At 45.9% G+C, this 16,844-nt stretch overlaps 1 protein-coding gene across 1 annotated transcript in view; it reads right to left on the bottom strand.

Moving 5' to 3' along the window:
* Positions 1 to 16,844, bottom strand: part of KIAA1549 (KIAA1549 ortholog) — a 152,643-nt gene that overhangs the window by 80,049 nt on the left and 55,750 nt on the right. The window contains exons 2-4 of the mRNA XM_021078582.1: positions 3,952 to 6,609; positions 2,382 to 2,470; positions 608 to 785 (exon numbers count right to left, since the gene is read on the bottom strand). Coding sequence (XP_020934241.1) covers positions 608 to 785; positions 2,382 to 2,470; positions 3,952 to 6,609 — 2,925 coding nt within the window. The remainder of the gene's footprint in view (positions 1 to 607; positions 786 to 2,381; positions 2,471 to 3,951; positions 6,610 to 16,844) is intronic.

The raw sequence follows: 16,844 nt of genomic DNA, 5'->3' as shown, positions 1-16,844 counted from the left end.
TAAATAAATAAGTACATAAATAAATTAAATAAAACTCCCAGTGAGCATTGCACAGTGACTAACAGTAGCTTCGGTTACTCCTATTGTTTTTATAATAACAATATTTTCTACATGTGAGTAATGGTTAAAATGGCACAATAAAGTGTCTTCTTTCAAAAGAAAGAAATAAAATAAATAAAAGTGTCCATAATGAAAAGTCACATGGAATTACTTTAGGAGATGTGACAATAATAGTGTAGATAGATGTGTGTGTGTGTATATGCATCTTGAAGTATACGTTATATGTGTATGTATTTATGTGCTTACTAGTCTTCCCTTTATGAATAAGAGGACATGAGGCCATATTAAAATAAAATGAGAGGAGGGGACATAGATGGGGGTATAGACGTCACAAAACTGGCCAGGAGTTGAAAACTATTGAAGTTGTACAATGAGTACCTGGGGGTTTATTGAACTACTCCGCGTGCTTGTGCATATGCTGGAAATTTTTCATAAATATAATTTTTTAACTTAAACAATTTTAACATAATCCTCCCCAAATTTCTTTAAAACATAAAAAAATCAAATGACATTTACAGATCAAAACAGCGCTACTCAGTTTTCCTACCTGTTTGAACTTGGAACCTGGAGTCAGGCACAAGGAAGGAGGGCTTCACAGCCAAGATTAAAGGAGTTTGGTCACGTACGAGTTTACTATTTATAAGCACATTTATGACTGATATTGCCGTGTAAACAAAGGGACCAGATGTCACCAGAAAAGTGAAGTCAGCAAATAGTTCGTAAACCTATAAAAACAAAAAAATGCAAAAGACAGTGATTATCAAGGTGTCAAGTTTGAGGGTCTCATAATTCACACTTAAAGGAAGTTGTTCTGAGTCGAAAAATACTAAAGCAAAAAAAATAAATAAATAAGTAGTTTTCAATGAAGAGGTGGTGCTTCACAGATAATTAAAATTTTATTTTAGTTATGCCCCTTACACATCTGCCAACTTTCTCAAAAATGGCACCAAAGCAAGGACAGTGGAAAAGAAGAATCAATAACATGAACTGAGTAAGGAAAGAAGGAGAAGGCAAGGTGTTTCATTGCGCTTAATGAACCCTCACGTAAAGGAGCACTTATCCTACTAAACAGAGCCGTCCAAAAGAAATACATGAGCCATCTATCCCATTTTTACATTTCTAATAGCCACATTAAAAAATATAAAACGATGGAGTTTTAGTGTGGCTCAGCAGGTGAAAGATCCAGCATCAACACACCAGTAGCTCGGGTCACTGTTGATGTGCAGGTTTGATCCCTGCTCCCAGGAACTTCCATATGCCGTGGGCACAGCCAAAAAAAAGAAAAAAAAATATATATATATATAAAGAAACAGATTAAGGAGTTCCTGTCGTCGTCGCTCAGTGGAAAACAATTCTGACTAGGATTCATGAGGACACAGGTTCGATCCCTGGCCTCGCTCAGTAGGTTAAGGATCTGACGTTGCTGTGAGCTGTGGTGTAGGTCACAGATGCAGCTCCGATCTGGCATTGCTGTGGCTGTGGTGTAGGCCAGTGGCTACAGCTCCAACTCAACCCTTAGCCTGGAACTTCCATATGCCCTGGGTGCGGCCCTAAAAAGACACACACACACAAGAAGGAAAGGAAAGGAAAGGAAAGGAAAGGAAAGGAAAGGAAAGGAAAGGAAAGGAAAGGAAAGGAAAGGAAAGGAAAGGAAGAAAAGAAAGAAACAGATTAAATACATTTTACTTAACCCAATATATCTGACCTATTATTTCAATTGTAGGCCATGCAAAAAACTATTACTGAGACATTTTACATTTCTTTCTGCATTCAAAGTCTTTGAAATTTGGTGTATATTTTGTGCTGACAGCATATCTCATTTGGGACAAGCCCTATTTCATGTGCTCAACAGCCACAGCAGGGCCTGTGGCTCCGTTTGGGATGGAGCAGGCCTAGAGCTTGGCTTTCAGCTCTTGGGTGGAGAGGAGGCATTAGCAGTTGCCCCACCTAAAACACCTCGAAATCCCTCTGTGTCTCACTGGATTTACAGAAACATACATATGCACTCGCTCTAAGCTCTAGGTAAACTCTAATCCAAGCCCTTTCAAGTAAATCAAGGGAAGCAAGATCATTAGGTTATTGCCCGGGTCTCTGGGCTTCAAGGCTTTGTTCCAACTCTGCCAAGACATCCCCCCGATGGACTAAGACTGTTCTCATCTGGGGTCAGAAAGGGCTTCCCAGGAGAAGTGACGGCTGAGGGGGGACCCAAAGGCGGAGCAGGTGTCCAGCAAGAGAAGGGAGGGGTGAGAGTGTCACACGCCCACGGCCATGTGCATTCAACCTGGGCTCTCCCAGCAGCCTTCCGCGCCTCGGGGACCCACCTTGAGCTCCACGACACGGTTGAAGTGACTCTTCAACACCTCTTTGATGGACGTGATGATGTACTCCTGCACGGCTCTGCGGGCCAGCACTGCAAATCAAAGCCGACCCCCGGGTGCGCTTCAGTGTCACTATGAATGAGCAGAGGACCCACGGCCCACTGGGGGCTCGGCAGGGAGGAAAAAGACCCGGCACGTTCTCCTGCCTGCCCCCACCCACCTGCCCTGTCCTCTCTTCTCCCATCGACCCCCCCCCCACCCCGGGGCATTCCTGGGCTACCTCTCTCCTGGCTTCATTTCCATCCCGCATCCCCACGTAAACCAACACACAGAGCCAGGCTGCTGATCCACAGCACAGCGCCCTCAGTCCACGGTACCCAGCTACATGGCTTCGCCCACAACTCCTGGCGGGGGGGGGAACAAGTGGGAGAGCCTGACCAATGGACCACAGTCCCCAGACTTGTACAGATCCAAGTGCTCCAGGTTCCAGCTACGGAAGCAGCTGGGCAGCTGCAAGGGAGTAGCTGTAGCTGTCTGTCACCTGGTAACTCAGGCTGCAGGCTGGGGAGAAGGTCAAAGTCCGGGACCCAAATCAGAGGCTACTTAGTCACTCCATGCTTCTCGCCTCAGAATCCAAGGAAGCTTTACTGGACTGTACAAGAACAAAGTCCCTCCTTCCCAGGAAAAATGAGGATGGTGCATTAGTAAGAAATTGCAACGTGGCCCTTAGGCGTCTGCCCAGCTAACTGCCTGAACTACACACGATGGCCTTTTGCTTTAACTGTGTCATCTATGCATCCAGTGGTTACAAGCACCCAAGACAAAGACCCTAGCAAACGCTTCTACGGCTCGTTTAAATCTTTCCTGGAGTTCCCGTTCTGGCTCAGTGGGTTAAGAACCAAAATAGTGTCCACAAGGACACAGGGTTTGATCCCTGGCCTCGCTTAGTGGGTTAAGGATTCAGCGTTGCCTCAAGCTATGATTTAGGTCACAGATGCAGCTCAGATCTGGCATTGCTGTGACTGTGGTATAGGCCAGCAGCTGTAGCTCCAATTCAACCCCTAGCCTGGGACTCCCCATATGCTGCGGGTGTGGCCCTAAAAAAATCAAAAATAAAAAAAAAACAATGGCCTCCAATTTTAAGGGTTGTCATCAGCCATGGATTGTACAAGAATTCAAATAAATCCTGGGATGCTTTAAAAATAAATAAATAAATCTCTCCTCTGTTCTCACTGCTACGATCGACTCATCTGTAGTATTCTGTGGTTGCTTCTTATGCTCCAGGCACTGGGTTAAGTATTTTATATGCATTAATGCATCAAAGTCTTTAATCCAATGAAGCAGGTACCATGGTCATCCCTATTTAATAGTTGAGGAAACCGAGGCTTAGAGAGGCTAAGCACCAGTCCAGAGGACTCGTGGGAGCTGGCGAAGGAGTGAGCGACAACCCAGGAGATGTCTGGGTCCAAAGCCTACACTCCCTGCCATGATGCTGTGTGTCCCACAAGCATTTCAGACAAGCTCCTTCAGAACCTCACCTAACCCGGAGAAGCGGCGTGAAGCAGGGCCTTACCGGTTGTGATCAGATAGGCATCGGGCACCGAAATATCACACACGTACGGCGGCTTGGTGGTGAGCAGGGCCGGAGTATGAACCTCTGATTCGGGAACGGGAGCGGTCACAGGATGAAGGGATGGCGGGGGGAGCGCCGTGCTGCCCTCATGGGGATTCTGACTTGAGGTTCTGCTGTTTGGGGTTGTGTCCACAGAATTCCCAGGTGCAACGCTGGTATCAGACACAATCAGCTCAGTGGAGGTGTTCCTTGGTACATCCGTGGGCACGAACGATGGGCCATGTAAAGGATCTGGCTCTGTGGGCAGAGGTGAGGGGCTCAGCTCAGGGACGAATGAGGATGCTGGGGTCGGGTACCCGGCAGTGACCGGCAGAGTGGGGGTAGGGATGACTTCGGAGGAGGAGGCTGGGACAGACGTGTGATCCTGCACAGCACTGATGTCACCCTCAGAAGGCGTCAGGGTTGAAACGAGAGAAGATTCAGTTAAAGCGGGTGTGGTCTGAACAGCAGTCCAAAGTGGCGTGAAGTGAGTTTCCGAGGGCAAAATGGGCTCAGGACTGGAGGGCACTAGTGGGGCGACGGCAGACGTGCGGGATGTGTGTGAAAACTCAAAAGAGGAGGTAGACTCGGTGAAAGCCGAGGTAAAAGGAGCTTCAGAATCCGTCTGTGAAACTGTGGATGCTTCCAAAACCTTCAGAGACTCCGAGGGGACGCTGGAGCGCGGTGACACTTCAGAGGAGGCAGGGAGGAGAGTGAATGTGTTTAAAAGAAGCTCCGAACTTGGCCGGAGCTGAGACAAGTCAAGGTGTGTGGAATTGGGAACAGAAAGCTGAGGCAATGGGGAATTGACAGAGCTGGTCAGTGTCAATGTCTCCACCAAGGCAGAAAACGCCTGAGGACTGAAGGTTGACTTAGCCCTTGACGTTGGAGAGGGCGGGACCCAGCTGCTGGATTCCAGCGGTGGAGTGGAGAAAACGCTGGAGGCAAAATCCGAAATACGTGCACTTTCATGCCGGGAAAAACTGGCAGGTCCTTGGGCAGGAAAAGGCGAGGAGTCTACTGAAGGATCCAAACCATAAGACGTAAAAAGACCTGGGCCTCTGACATCAGGGGATGGTGTGTTTCTGTTCGCTGTGATGCGGAAAGATGAGTCAAGGGGAAGCCGGGGGGAGACGGAGGAAACCACAGCGGTCACGCCCGATGGCATTACATGAGACTCAGCGATGGAAGGGGAGCCAGCAGGAGCAGGATCGAGGGACCCAGATCCAGGGAGGTGGCCGTGGGGAGAATACACCTGTGAGGTCAGAACACTACTCATTCTTCTCTCCACTGAAACCGCAACGCCCGTGGCTGAGATTTCCACGGATGGGGAAGAAAGGGGAACTATTGGTCTGGAGGGGAAAAGTGTATTAAATGCTGGAGCATCTTCCTCAAATTCGGGGACGTCTGCCATGATGCTGCTCCGTGGAGAGATGCTGCTGGCTTCCAAGAGGGTTAGGGACAGGGTCTCGGCGCCATCGCCCGATCCCACGTCCTCTGTGAGGCTTGCCGACAGCTCGTACTGCGGCGACACCATGGTACAGGACGTGCACCACGTGTGCGGGCTGAACAAAGACACCAGGCTCCGGATGTGAGTGTCGGCCTCATGACCTGGGACCAGAGAACGGCCAGGCAATTCGGATACCTCGCCCGAGTTGCTGGGAAGAAAGGGGTTATCGGCTGATTGCGTAGAAAAGGGTCCAAACGCAAGAGGAGTGGAGAACAAAGCCAAATGCGTGCTGCTGCTGAAAGCAAGCACCACTGGGGACACACCTGCAGGACGGTATGTTTTTGGAGAGATGGTTTCATCTAGACTTTGACCCCAATCAGCAGTCACATCGGGAAATCTGTCTCTACCTGTGGCCAGAGCATCCTCTGGAGGCGGTAAAACCTCCCCTGATGGGCGAGGTGGCTGTTTTGTGACACCATCACCTGGTGTCTGAGGCTCGGAAGACGGCAGGCCGAGGAGGAGGGTTTCTGCACCCTCTACTCCCGAAGACGTGATCTCCGGCAAAGTCCTGCTTGATACGTGCCCATAAGCATCGGTAGGATAAAACACCCAGCTCCCACTAGGAGCTGCAATTATGCCCTTGGAAGTGGGAAGAGCTGACGGAAAAGCACTAAAACGACCGGGGGATCCAGCAGACGTCGCTGGTTGCTGCACAGTGTTTTGCCAGGCTGATGTCACTTCTTCATCCTGGAAAGCAATGATGGGTAATGAGGGAGTCGGCATGGGGTCTGACATGTCTCTGGGTGGCCCTGGCGGGCGGACTGTGATGTATCGAGCCGGAGAGACCTCGCGGGAAGTGGTCCAGGGAGTTTCTGGCAAAAAGTTATCCATGTCCTCATCCTCTGTGACCTCGTTGCTCGTCACTGACACATAATTTGCCAGAAAGACGCTGTGCTCGGCTGTACTTTGGGTCCATTGCCCTTGGTTAAAAAAGGCTGTATCAAAAGTAGTGGCAGATGGAGAGGGTCTGACTTGGAGAGACCTGCTTTGCTGGGACCCTGGAGTGGTTTCGGTTAAGGCCACATGTGCAGTGCTGTGCATGATGCTTTCCTTCAACATGAGCTCCACGGAGGGTAAAGACAGGTTGTGCTGTTCCAGAGGGAGCTCATCTACAAAGGAAATAAAAGCTGAGTTTGGCCGCAACACAATCAAAGTCAGACTGCTAACATTTTGTTTCAAATACAAAAATACACTCGATCAGAGTTCCCACTGTGGCCAAGTGGGATAAAAACCCAACTGCAGCAGATAAAAACCCGTTCACTGCAGAGGTGCAGGTTTGGTCCCCCGTGAGGCGCAGTGGGTTAAAAAGGATCCTGCATTGCTGCAGCTGCAGTGTGGGTCATGGCTTCGGCTCAGATTCAATCCCTGGCTCAGTGATTTCCACATGCTGCAGGTGCGGCCATATAAATACATGTTACACACACACGCAATCAGTGAACATCCACTCACTGTGAATAACCAGGATTCACAGTTAGAAGTGGAGTTCTCATTGTGGCTCAGCAGTAATGAACCCAACTAGTATCCATGAGGACAAGGGTTCGATCCCTGGCCTCACTCAGTGGGTTAACAATCTGGCGTTGCCGTGAGCTGTGGTGTAGGCTGGCAGCTACAGATCCAATTCAACCCCAGCCTGGGAACTTCCATATATCGTGGGTATGGCCCTAAAAAGACTAAAATAAAATTAAATTAAATTAAAAAACAGAAGTTAATCAACTGGAAGCCAGAAACTGCCATAATTACTGTCAGCACAATACCTGCAAAGAGTCATAAATTTGAGCACAACTTTTATTTGTGTGTTCTGTTCTCTCTCATTTACTCCCTGAGAAAGAGAGGTTCAGAGAAGGGACTAAATCAATTACATGCTCTCCAGGGCAGAGGTGGAGCTGGAATCTGAGGATTAGCCTGCCTTGCCTCCCAAATCCATGTTCCTTGTCTTCCCTAAGAGTTGGCTGGCTCTTCAGAGAAATGAAAATGACCACTAGGACAGCATCACTCGCTGCCCAGAGAAAAGACCTCAGCAGTTTCCTGATTACAGGACCTTCCACATCCAGGCTTCAGACCATCTCCAGGCTGCCCTCCAGTCATTTTCGGCCCCACTCTCACGTCTTCCCAACTGCGCTCCGGCCAAACGCACTACCTGCTCTGCCCAGAACCCACGTTCTCTGGGGATTCGCACATTCCCCTCTCCCTGCCCGGGCCGGGGCTCCCTGGCTCTCCACCTGGGCCGCTCCTACCGGCCCTGCAGATGCCGCAAAGACACCGCCTCCCCCCTCAATCCGCTAAAGGTGGGACAGTGCCTCTCCCCCAGGCTTCCACCTGACACATCCCTCAGTGTGTCCCACTGAGATGAAGCGTCTGCTCATCACACTGTGAGCCTCTTCAGGACAGAGACGGCTGCTCTGCTTCCCCGGTGCCTAGCACAGCGAGTGGCACAGAGTAAGAGCGCAATAAACATGTGAAGTGAAGGAATGAATGAATGGTGCTGGATGACCAAGGTCTGATATGTGCCAAAAGCATCCTATCGTCCTCTCAAACTTTCATCTTCTTCACCCTTGTGACAGCTGTCACAAGCACAGTAGTTTAGGTGTCTCCACCTGTGATTCAGATACGCCGCAGAGAGAGGGTCTCTACAGGACAGGCTGGGGACAGAGCAACTCTCATGACCTATGACAACACCCTCCTTTCACTTATCCAGTCTGTCTGAACACAAATGTGTGAAATACTCCAGGGATATTCTTTTTTTTTTTAGTTGAAGTAGCGTTGATTTACAATACAGTGTTCATTTCAGATAATACAGCAAAATGATTCAGTTTACACACATCACACATCAGACTATTTTCCACTACAGGTTATTACAAGATATTGAATATTATTCCCTGTGTTATACAGTAAATCCTTGTTGCTGTCTATTCTATACATAGCAGTGTGTATCTGTTAATCCTACACTTTTTTTGTTTTGGTCATTTTTGGCCACCCTACTGGCATATGGAGCTCTCGGGCCAGGGATCACATCAGAGCCACAGTCTTTTTTTTTTTTTTTTTTTTTTTTTTTTTTTTTTTTTTTTTAATTTTATTTTCCCACTGTACAGCAAGGGGGTCAGGTTATCCTTACATGTATACATTACAATTACAGTTTTTCCCCCACCATTTCTTCTGTTGCAACATGAGTATCTAGACATGGTTCTCAATGCTATTCAGCGGGATCTCCTTGTAAATCTATTCTAAGTTGTGTCTGATAAGCCCAAGCTCCCGATCCCTCCCACTCCCTCCCCCTCCCATCAGGCAACCACAAGTCTCTTCTCCAAGTCCATGATTGATTTTCTTTTCTGAGGAGATGTTCATTTGTGCTGGATATTAGATTCCAGTTATAAGTGATGTCATATGGTATTTGTCTTTGTCTTTCTGGCTCATTTCACTCAGTATGAGATTCTCTAGTTCCATCCATGTTGCTGCAAATGGCATGATGTCATCCTTTTTTATGGCTGAGTAGTATTCCATCGTGTATATATACCACATCTTCCGAATCCAATCCTCTGTCGATGGACATTTGGATTGTTTCCATGTCCTGGCTATTGTGAATAGTGCTGCAATGAACATGCGGGTGCATGTGTCTCTTTTAAGTAGAGCTTTGTCCGGATAGATGCCCAAGAGTGGGATTGCAGGGTCATATGGAAGTTCTATGTATAGATTTCTAAGGTATCTCCAAACTGTTCTCCATAGTGGCTGTACCAGTTTACATTCCCACCAACAGTGCAGGAGGGTTCCCTTTTCTCCACAGCCCCTCCAGCACTTGTTATTTGTGGATTTATTAATGATGGCCATTCTGACTGGTGTGAGGTGGTATCTCATGGTAGTTTTGATTTGCATTTCTCTTATAATCAGCGATGTTGAACATTTTTTCATGTGTTTGTTGGCCATCTGTATATCTTCCTTGGAGAAATGTCTATTCAGGTCTTTTGCCCATTTTTCCATTGATTGATTGGTTTTTTTGCTGTTGAGTTGTATAAGTTGCTTGTATATTCTAGAGATTAAGCCCTTGTCAGTTGCATCATTTGAAACTATTTTCTCCCATTCTGTAAGTTGTCTTTTTGTTTTCTTTTGGGTTTCCTTTGCTGTGCAAAAGCTTTTCAGTTTGATGAGGTCCCATGGGTTTATTTTTGCTCTAATTTCTATTGCTTTGGGAGACTGACCTGAGAAAATATTCATGATGTTGATGTCAGAGAGTGTTTTGCCTATGTTTTCTTCTAGGAGTTTGATGGTGTCCTGTCGTATATTTAAGTCTTTCAGCCATTTGGAGTTTATTTTTGTGCATGGTGTGAGGGTGTGTTCTAGTTTCATTGCTTTGCATACAGCTGTCCAGGTTTCCCAGCAATACTTGCTGAATAGACTTTCCTTTTCCCATTTGATGTTCTTGCCTCCCTTGTCAAAGATTAATTGACCATAGGTGTCAGGGTTAATTTCCAGATTCTCTATTCTGTTCCATTGGTCTGTCTGTCTGTTTTGATACCAGTACCACACTGTTTTGATGACTGTGAGAGCCACAGTCTTGATGTAAGCTGCAACTGCGGCAATGCCAGATCCCCAACCCACTGTGCAGGGCTGGGGGTTGAACTCATGTCCCAGTGGCTCCCAAGATGCTGCCAATCCTACTGTGCCACAGTGGGAGCTCCGGGTTAGTCCTACACTCTCAATTTATCCTTCCCCCACCCCTTTTCCCCTCTGGTAACGGTAAGTTTCTCTGTCTGTGAGTCTGTTTCTGTTTTGCCAACAGATTCACTTGTATTATTTTTCAGATTCCACGTATGAGTAATATCATATACTACTGGTTTTTCTCTGATTTACTTCACTTAGTATGATAATCTCTAGGTCCACCCATGTTGTTGAAAAATGGCATTATTTCATTCTTTTTGATGGCTGAATAACATTCCATTGTATATACACACCATATCTTTTTTATCCATTCCTCTGTTGATGGATACTTAAGTTGCTTCCATGTCCTGGCTATTATAACTAGTTCTGCTATGAACACTGGAGTACATATACCTTTTCAAATTACTTTTTTGCCTTTTCTGGACATATTCCCAGGAGTGAGATTGCTAGATCACATGATGGTTCCATATCTAGTTTTTTAAGGAATCTCCATACTGTTTTCCATTAGTGGCTGCACCAATTTACATTCCCACCAACAGCGTAGGAGTGTTCAATATAGGGATAAACTAGAATTCACTCTTTTTATTTTTTACGTAAATTATTTCTATTCTATTCCTACCAGTATGACAGACTAGAGATCTTAAAGCCTTCCCACCTCCTAACGATTAGGCTTAAAATAGTCAAAAGCCTCCTCTGGCGTGACTGAGTGAGCCTTCACAACAACAGGAGACATATTCTCAGTGCAGGAGCAAAGCAGGAGCTGGACTCAAGAAGTTAGTACTGATGCCACTGAAGAGCCTAGAGGGACACTGGACCAGAGAGCCTAATGCTTAGGGCATAAGGGACAAGTGCTGGGTCTGGACAGGTAAATAAACTTATTGAAAATTATCTCCTAAAAAAGAAGACCCAGAATGTGCCATACCCTCAAGGAAAGAAGGAATTAGGAAGAAAAATACTCACCCCCAAAGGACAGCAAGAAAAAGTGCCTGTTTCAACTCTGACTTCAGGCAGATATTTTATAAATCTCTCCAAGTTTGGAATATATTACTTCTATGGTCCTAAAAACTATATGCTGAGAATCGTAATTTAAAATGTCCCAGGTACCCAGTGCCTATTAAAGGCTCATATTAAACATCTCCAGAAAAACACAGTCTCAAACCAGGCAGCAAAGAATTAGTGCCATTAGAATTCTAACATACAGGAGTACAAAGCAAAAAATTACAAAACAGGAGTTCCCGTTGTGGCTCAGTGGTTAACGAATCCAACTAGGAACCATGAGGTGGCAGGTTCGATCCCTGGCCTTGCTCAGTGGGTTAAGGATCCAGCGTTGCCGTGAGCTGTGGTGTAGGATGCAGACGCAGCTCGGATCTAGCATTGCTGTGGCTGTGGCGTAGGCCGGTGGCTACAGCTCCAATGAGACCCCTAGCCTGGGAACCTCCATATGCCTCGGGAGCAGCCCTAAAAATACAAAAAAAAAAAAAAAAAAAATTACAAAACAATAAGGAATAAGGTACTATGAAAAGAAGTCAAGAGAACTCCTCCCCCCAAATAAAAAGAAACTCACAAAAACAGTATCAGATCTATAAAGACTTTAGATGTTAGAATTATGGCTTATATATTTTTAAAGTATGTTTAATTCATTTAAAATAATAAAGAGGGGACTGAAAACGTGAGTAAGGAGCAAGAGACCATGAACAATGGCCAGAAAGATTTGAAAAAGAACCAAAAGAATGACTGGAAATGAAAAAATATATATAATAATTAAAATTTTGAAACAATATATAATAAACAATAAACACCAATTTAGACATAGCTGAAGGAAGATTCAGGGAACTGGAGGAGAGATTTGGAAATTATTCAGAATGGCGCACAGAGAAACAAAAGGAGGAGAGACACAAAAAAGAGAAATGAAGAGACATAGAAGACAGAATGAGAGAGTCCAAATACATTTGATCAGTTTTAAAAAGAAGTCCTAGAAGAAACTGGACACAGACAATATTCAAAGAGAGAGTGCTAAGAATTGTCCAAAACTAATTTGAGACATAAATCCTTCAATTCAGAAGGACAAAGAATCCCAAGTCAGGTGAAATTTTAAAAACCCACACCGACACACCTGCTAGTAACAAAGAACAGGAAAAACAGAGAAGCTGCAAAGGCAGTCAGAAAAAACGAATGACAGTTACACTATCAGATAACTACTTCACAGAACTAGGGGCTAAGTGATAATAACATCTTCAAGGTACTGAGAGAAAACATGTGACATCTGGATTTGAATAACCAGAAATCGTCTCAATTTGTTACAATAAGGACATTTTCAGATTTAAAAGAGTGGCTACACCAGCAAAAGACCAATAGAGGAGTCTCTAAACAAGGATGTCCTTCAAAAGGAAAGGGAGGAGATTCCGTCTTGGCTCAGCAGTAACGAACCCGACTCGGATCCATGAGGATGCGGGTTCGATCCCTGGCCCCACTCGGTGGGCTGAGGATCCAGTGTTGCTGTGAGCTGTGGCGTAGGTCACGCAGCTCGGATCTGGAGTTGCTGTTTGTGGTGTAGGCCAGCAGCTGCAGCTCAGATTTGACCCTTAACCTGGGAACCTCCATATGTCACAGGTGCACCTCTTAAAAAAAAAAAAAAGAAAAGGAAAGAAAGAAAAGTAATTCTCCCAAAATGAAGATCTGAGAAGAAATGGAAGAAATGATAAAAAAGATTGTAACATCTAAACAAACACTGATGGTACAAAAAGCAACAATACTATGTAATTTGTGAGGTTGCAAAAAACACATAATAGAATCCAAATAGCTTATTATATCACACAGAAGCTGAAACAGGGGCATCCAGAGGAATTTATGACTCACCAGCAGAGATGGAAATCAAGAGTTAAGATAAAATTCTGTGAACAGATTTTGTGTGTATACACTAAAACTTGTAAATTCTATGTGTCCTATATTTACATACATCAGGTATTTCTAGCTGGTTCTGTTAGCATCTGAAAGGCACAAACTTACACAAGATATAAGCTGCACACTCCTTTCTATGGAATACGACTATTTAAAAAGGAATGAACAATAATGGAAGAAAACTATTTCAGAGGTTTTTAGGTTGTTTCATAGCAATATTATTAGGCATGTACTATTGTCTTCCATACTACCTGGCTCTAGGATTTCCTGTCTATGTACTTTGGCTTTTTTTTTTTTTTTTTTTTTTTTGTCTTTTTAGATCCTCACCCACAGTTCCCACCCTCGCAGTTCCCAGGCTAGGGGTCAAATTGGAACTGCAGCTGCCAGCCACAGCCACAGTCACAGCAACTCCAGATCCAAGTTGCATCTGCAACCTACACCCGAAGCTCATGGCAACACCGGGTGCTTAACCCACTAAGCGAGGCCAGGGATTGAACCCACATCCTCACGGATATTAGTCAGGTTCTTAACCCACTGAGCCATAACAGGAACTCCCCTGTCTATGTACGTTTGCTATTTACCTGCCATATTCCAAGCATGCGTAAAAGTATGGATGACACTTATTACAACTACAAAGCAGCAGCTCTTCTTCTCTACAGTAAAGGTTAAAAGGTTGTAAGTTTAAGAAGTAATAAACATTCTGTCCAACTATGTAGCCTAAGAGATTTTAAAGTTTCCCTAAGAATAAATTATTTTATGTGTTTGTTTTAAAACTCAGCTAGGATATGACTTATTTTGAAATAGAAGATCTGAACAGAGAGCAAGATCCCTTTTAAAATGAATCAGAAAAAGTAGTTCTCGTCATGGCTCAGCAGTTAACAAACCCGACTAGCATCCATGAGGACGTGGGTTTGATCCCTGGCCTCGCCCAGTGGGTTGGGGATCCAGCGTTGCCGAGAGCTGTGGGGTAGGTCAAAGACAAAGCTTGGATCCCGAATTGCTGTGGCTGTGGTGTAGGCCAGTGGCTGCAGCTCCCATTCCACCCCTAGCCTAGGAACCTCCATATGCCATGGGTGCAGCCCTAAAAAGACAAAAAAGAAAAGAAAAGAAAATGAATCAGAAACATATCTGTAAGTACACCGGAAGACTGCAGAAGATAAAACACAAAAGAAAGGAGCATTTAGTGGCTCATTTCTGAGCCCAGGTATCTGATGCAAATTAGAATTTAATCAATTCTGCCCACCAAGGACAGAGAACAGGGAAGGCAAAGTGATCCTAAGAGTGAACACTTCTCCTGGCTAGTGAAACCGAAGACCAAAAACTTCCCTTTAACCACGGTGAGGGGAGCCAAGCTGTGATGCTCTCGCCCCCCTCCTTCTGGCCAAGCCCCAGGAGAGAGAAACCAACTCTGCCGAGATGGCAGCTGAAAATGCCACGGGAATCACTTCTGTAGTTAATTCAGGAAGAGGTTAGAAAACCCAGGTGAGTCTCTCCCAGCAGAAAAGGCTTCAGGGACTCTATTTCAAGCCCTGGAGATCAATTTTCAAGCTCTCAGGCGTCAGTTCACACAAGAGTGAAAGGTTCTCCCTGGGAGCATAGAGAGGAGGAGGAGGGAGCTGGTTAAAAGGCAGGCAACGTCCGGTGGGGCTGGGGGCTGGGGGCACTGAGCTTCCACGAGGCTCCCCACACTCTGAGCAGCAAGTATTGAGCCACTGTCTCCAGTGTAGACCACACGGCACAGACACGTCGGGTCTCCACCTTGTACCTCCCCCTGGGCTACGTCCTTGCCATGCTGTATGTAACAGAGCAGGGACTGCCTTAGTGCCGTGCAGATGCACGGTGATTAAAAATTCACAAGTCTGGGAATTCCCACTGTGCCTCAGTGATAATGAACCCGATTAGTATCCCTGAGGATGCGGGTTCGATCCCTCGCCTCGCTCAGTGGGTTAAGGATCCAGCATTGCTGTGAGCTGTGGTGCAGGTCACAGATGTGCCTCAGATCAGGCGTTGCTGAGGCTGTGGCGGAGGCCAGCAGCTGCAATTCCAACTCAATCCCTAGCCTGGGAACCTCCATACGCCATGGGTACGGCCCTAAATAGACCAAAAAAAAAAAAAAAAAGTCAGAAGCCAAACCCATAGCCTGTACAACACCGAAGGTGAATGCCAACGTGAACTACAAACTTTGGGTGACGATGCTGTATCAGCTGTGTTCATTCATTGTAACAAATGTACCACTCTGGTGGGGGAAGTTAATAACGGGGAGGCAGAACTTCCCCTGTGGTGCAGCCAGTTAAGGATGCAGTGGTGCCAGAGCCGTAGCACAGGTGGCAACTGTGGCTCGGGTTTGGTCCCTGGCCTAGGAACCCCCTTATGCTGTGGCAAAAAATAATAATAATAGGGGAGGCTGTGCATGGGTGTGGGTAGGGAGTATATGAAGAGCCTCTGTACGTTTCTCTCGATTTTTCTTTTTTTTTATTTATTTTAATGATTTTTATTTTTTCCATTATAGTTGGTTTACAGCAGTCTTTCAATTTTCTACTGTACAGCAAAGTGACCCGGTCACACATACATATATATTCTTCTTCTCACATTATCATACTCCATCATAAGTGACTAGATATAGTTCCCAGTGCTGTATAGCAGGAGCTCATTGCTGATCCACGCCAAAGGCAATAGTTTGCATCTACTAACCCCAGATTCCCAGCCACTGCTCTCAATTTTGCTGTGAACCTAAAACTGCTCTTAAAAAAATGAAATCTTGGACTTCCCTTGTAGCTCATCAGGTTAAGGATCCGGCTTTGTCACTTCTGAGACTCTGGTTATAGCTATCATGTGAGTTCAATCCCTGGTCTGGGAATTCCCACATGCTGCAGGCATGGCCCCCAAAAATGAAATCTTTTAAAAAAACATAATCAAACTGTTTAAAAACTCATGAAGAAGAAGCCTGTCTCCAAGAACTTGTTGGCCTTACACCTGCATAATTTGGGGAGGGGGGGTTGGTTTTTTGCTTTTTAGGGCCACACCCACAGCATATGGAAGTTCCCAGGCTAGGGGGTGAATTTGAGCTGCAGCTGCTGGCCTACACCACAGCCACAGCGATGCCAGATCCAAGCCACGTCCGCAACCTACACCACAGTTCACGGCAACGTCGGATCCTCAACCCACTGAGCGAGGCCCGGGATCGAACCTGCATCCTCATGGATACTAGTCGGATTCATTTCCACTGTGCCACAACGGGAACTCTGGTGTTTGATTTACATTTTTGAAAGTCCATATTGTCCCTCTGGATATCTCCCCAAAATACCGTAGTCACTAGATCACAGAACTGTGAAATTTCCAAGCTGAACGGATCCTTTAAGACCTTGGCAATCCCCTCACATTGCAAATGAGGCTCAGAGTTTAAGCTGACTTGCTCAAAATAGCATCCCGGGCAAAGCCAGCCTAGAAAGGCAGGTTCCTAAGTTCTCAATGGTTGAATGCTCTTCACAACACACACTGTCTAGTCCAATCAGTCCATTTCATTAAAACTGCCAGTGAAGAAATTACATTGAAAAACCTGCTGAGTTATGTTATACTGAAAGGAGATTAAAGCACCTGCTAAAAAAAAACGGTGTTACCAAAACCAAGCCCCCCCCCCCCAACCCGCGCCCCCTGCCGTCGCCCCCTCCGTCCACACGGGACAGCTCACAGCTGCAGGCATGGGCGCTAGGAAAACAAAACATCCCCTGAGGGCTGGCTGGGGAAACCCAGGGGACCACAGCGTCAAAAATCTCTAAAGGACTTTAATCCAAATAGA

This window comes from Sus scrofa, chromosome 18, assembly GCF_000003025.6.
Source record: "Sus scrofa isolate TJ Tabasco breed Duroc chromosome 18, Sscrofa11.1, whole genome shotgun sequence".
Taxonomy (NCBI): Eukaryota; Metazoa; Chordata; class Mammalia; order Artiodactyla; family Suidae; genus Sus; species Sus scrofa.
The sequence above is the reverse complement of the archived record's forward strand: the minus strand, read 5'-3'. Positions and strand labels throughout refer to the sequence as shown.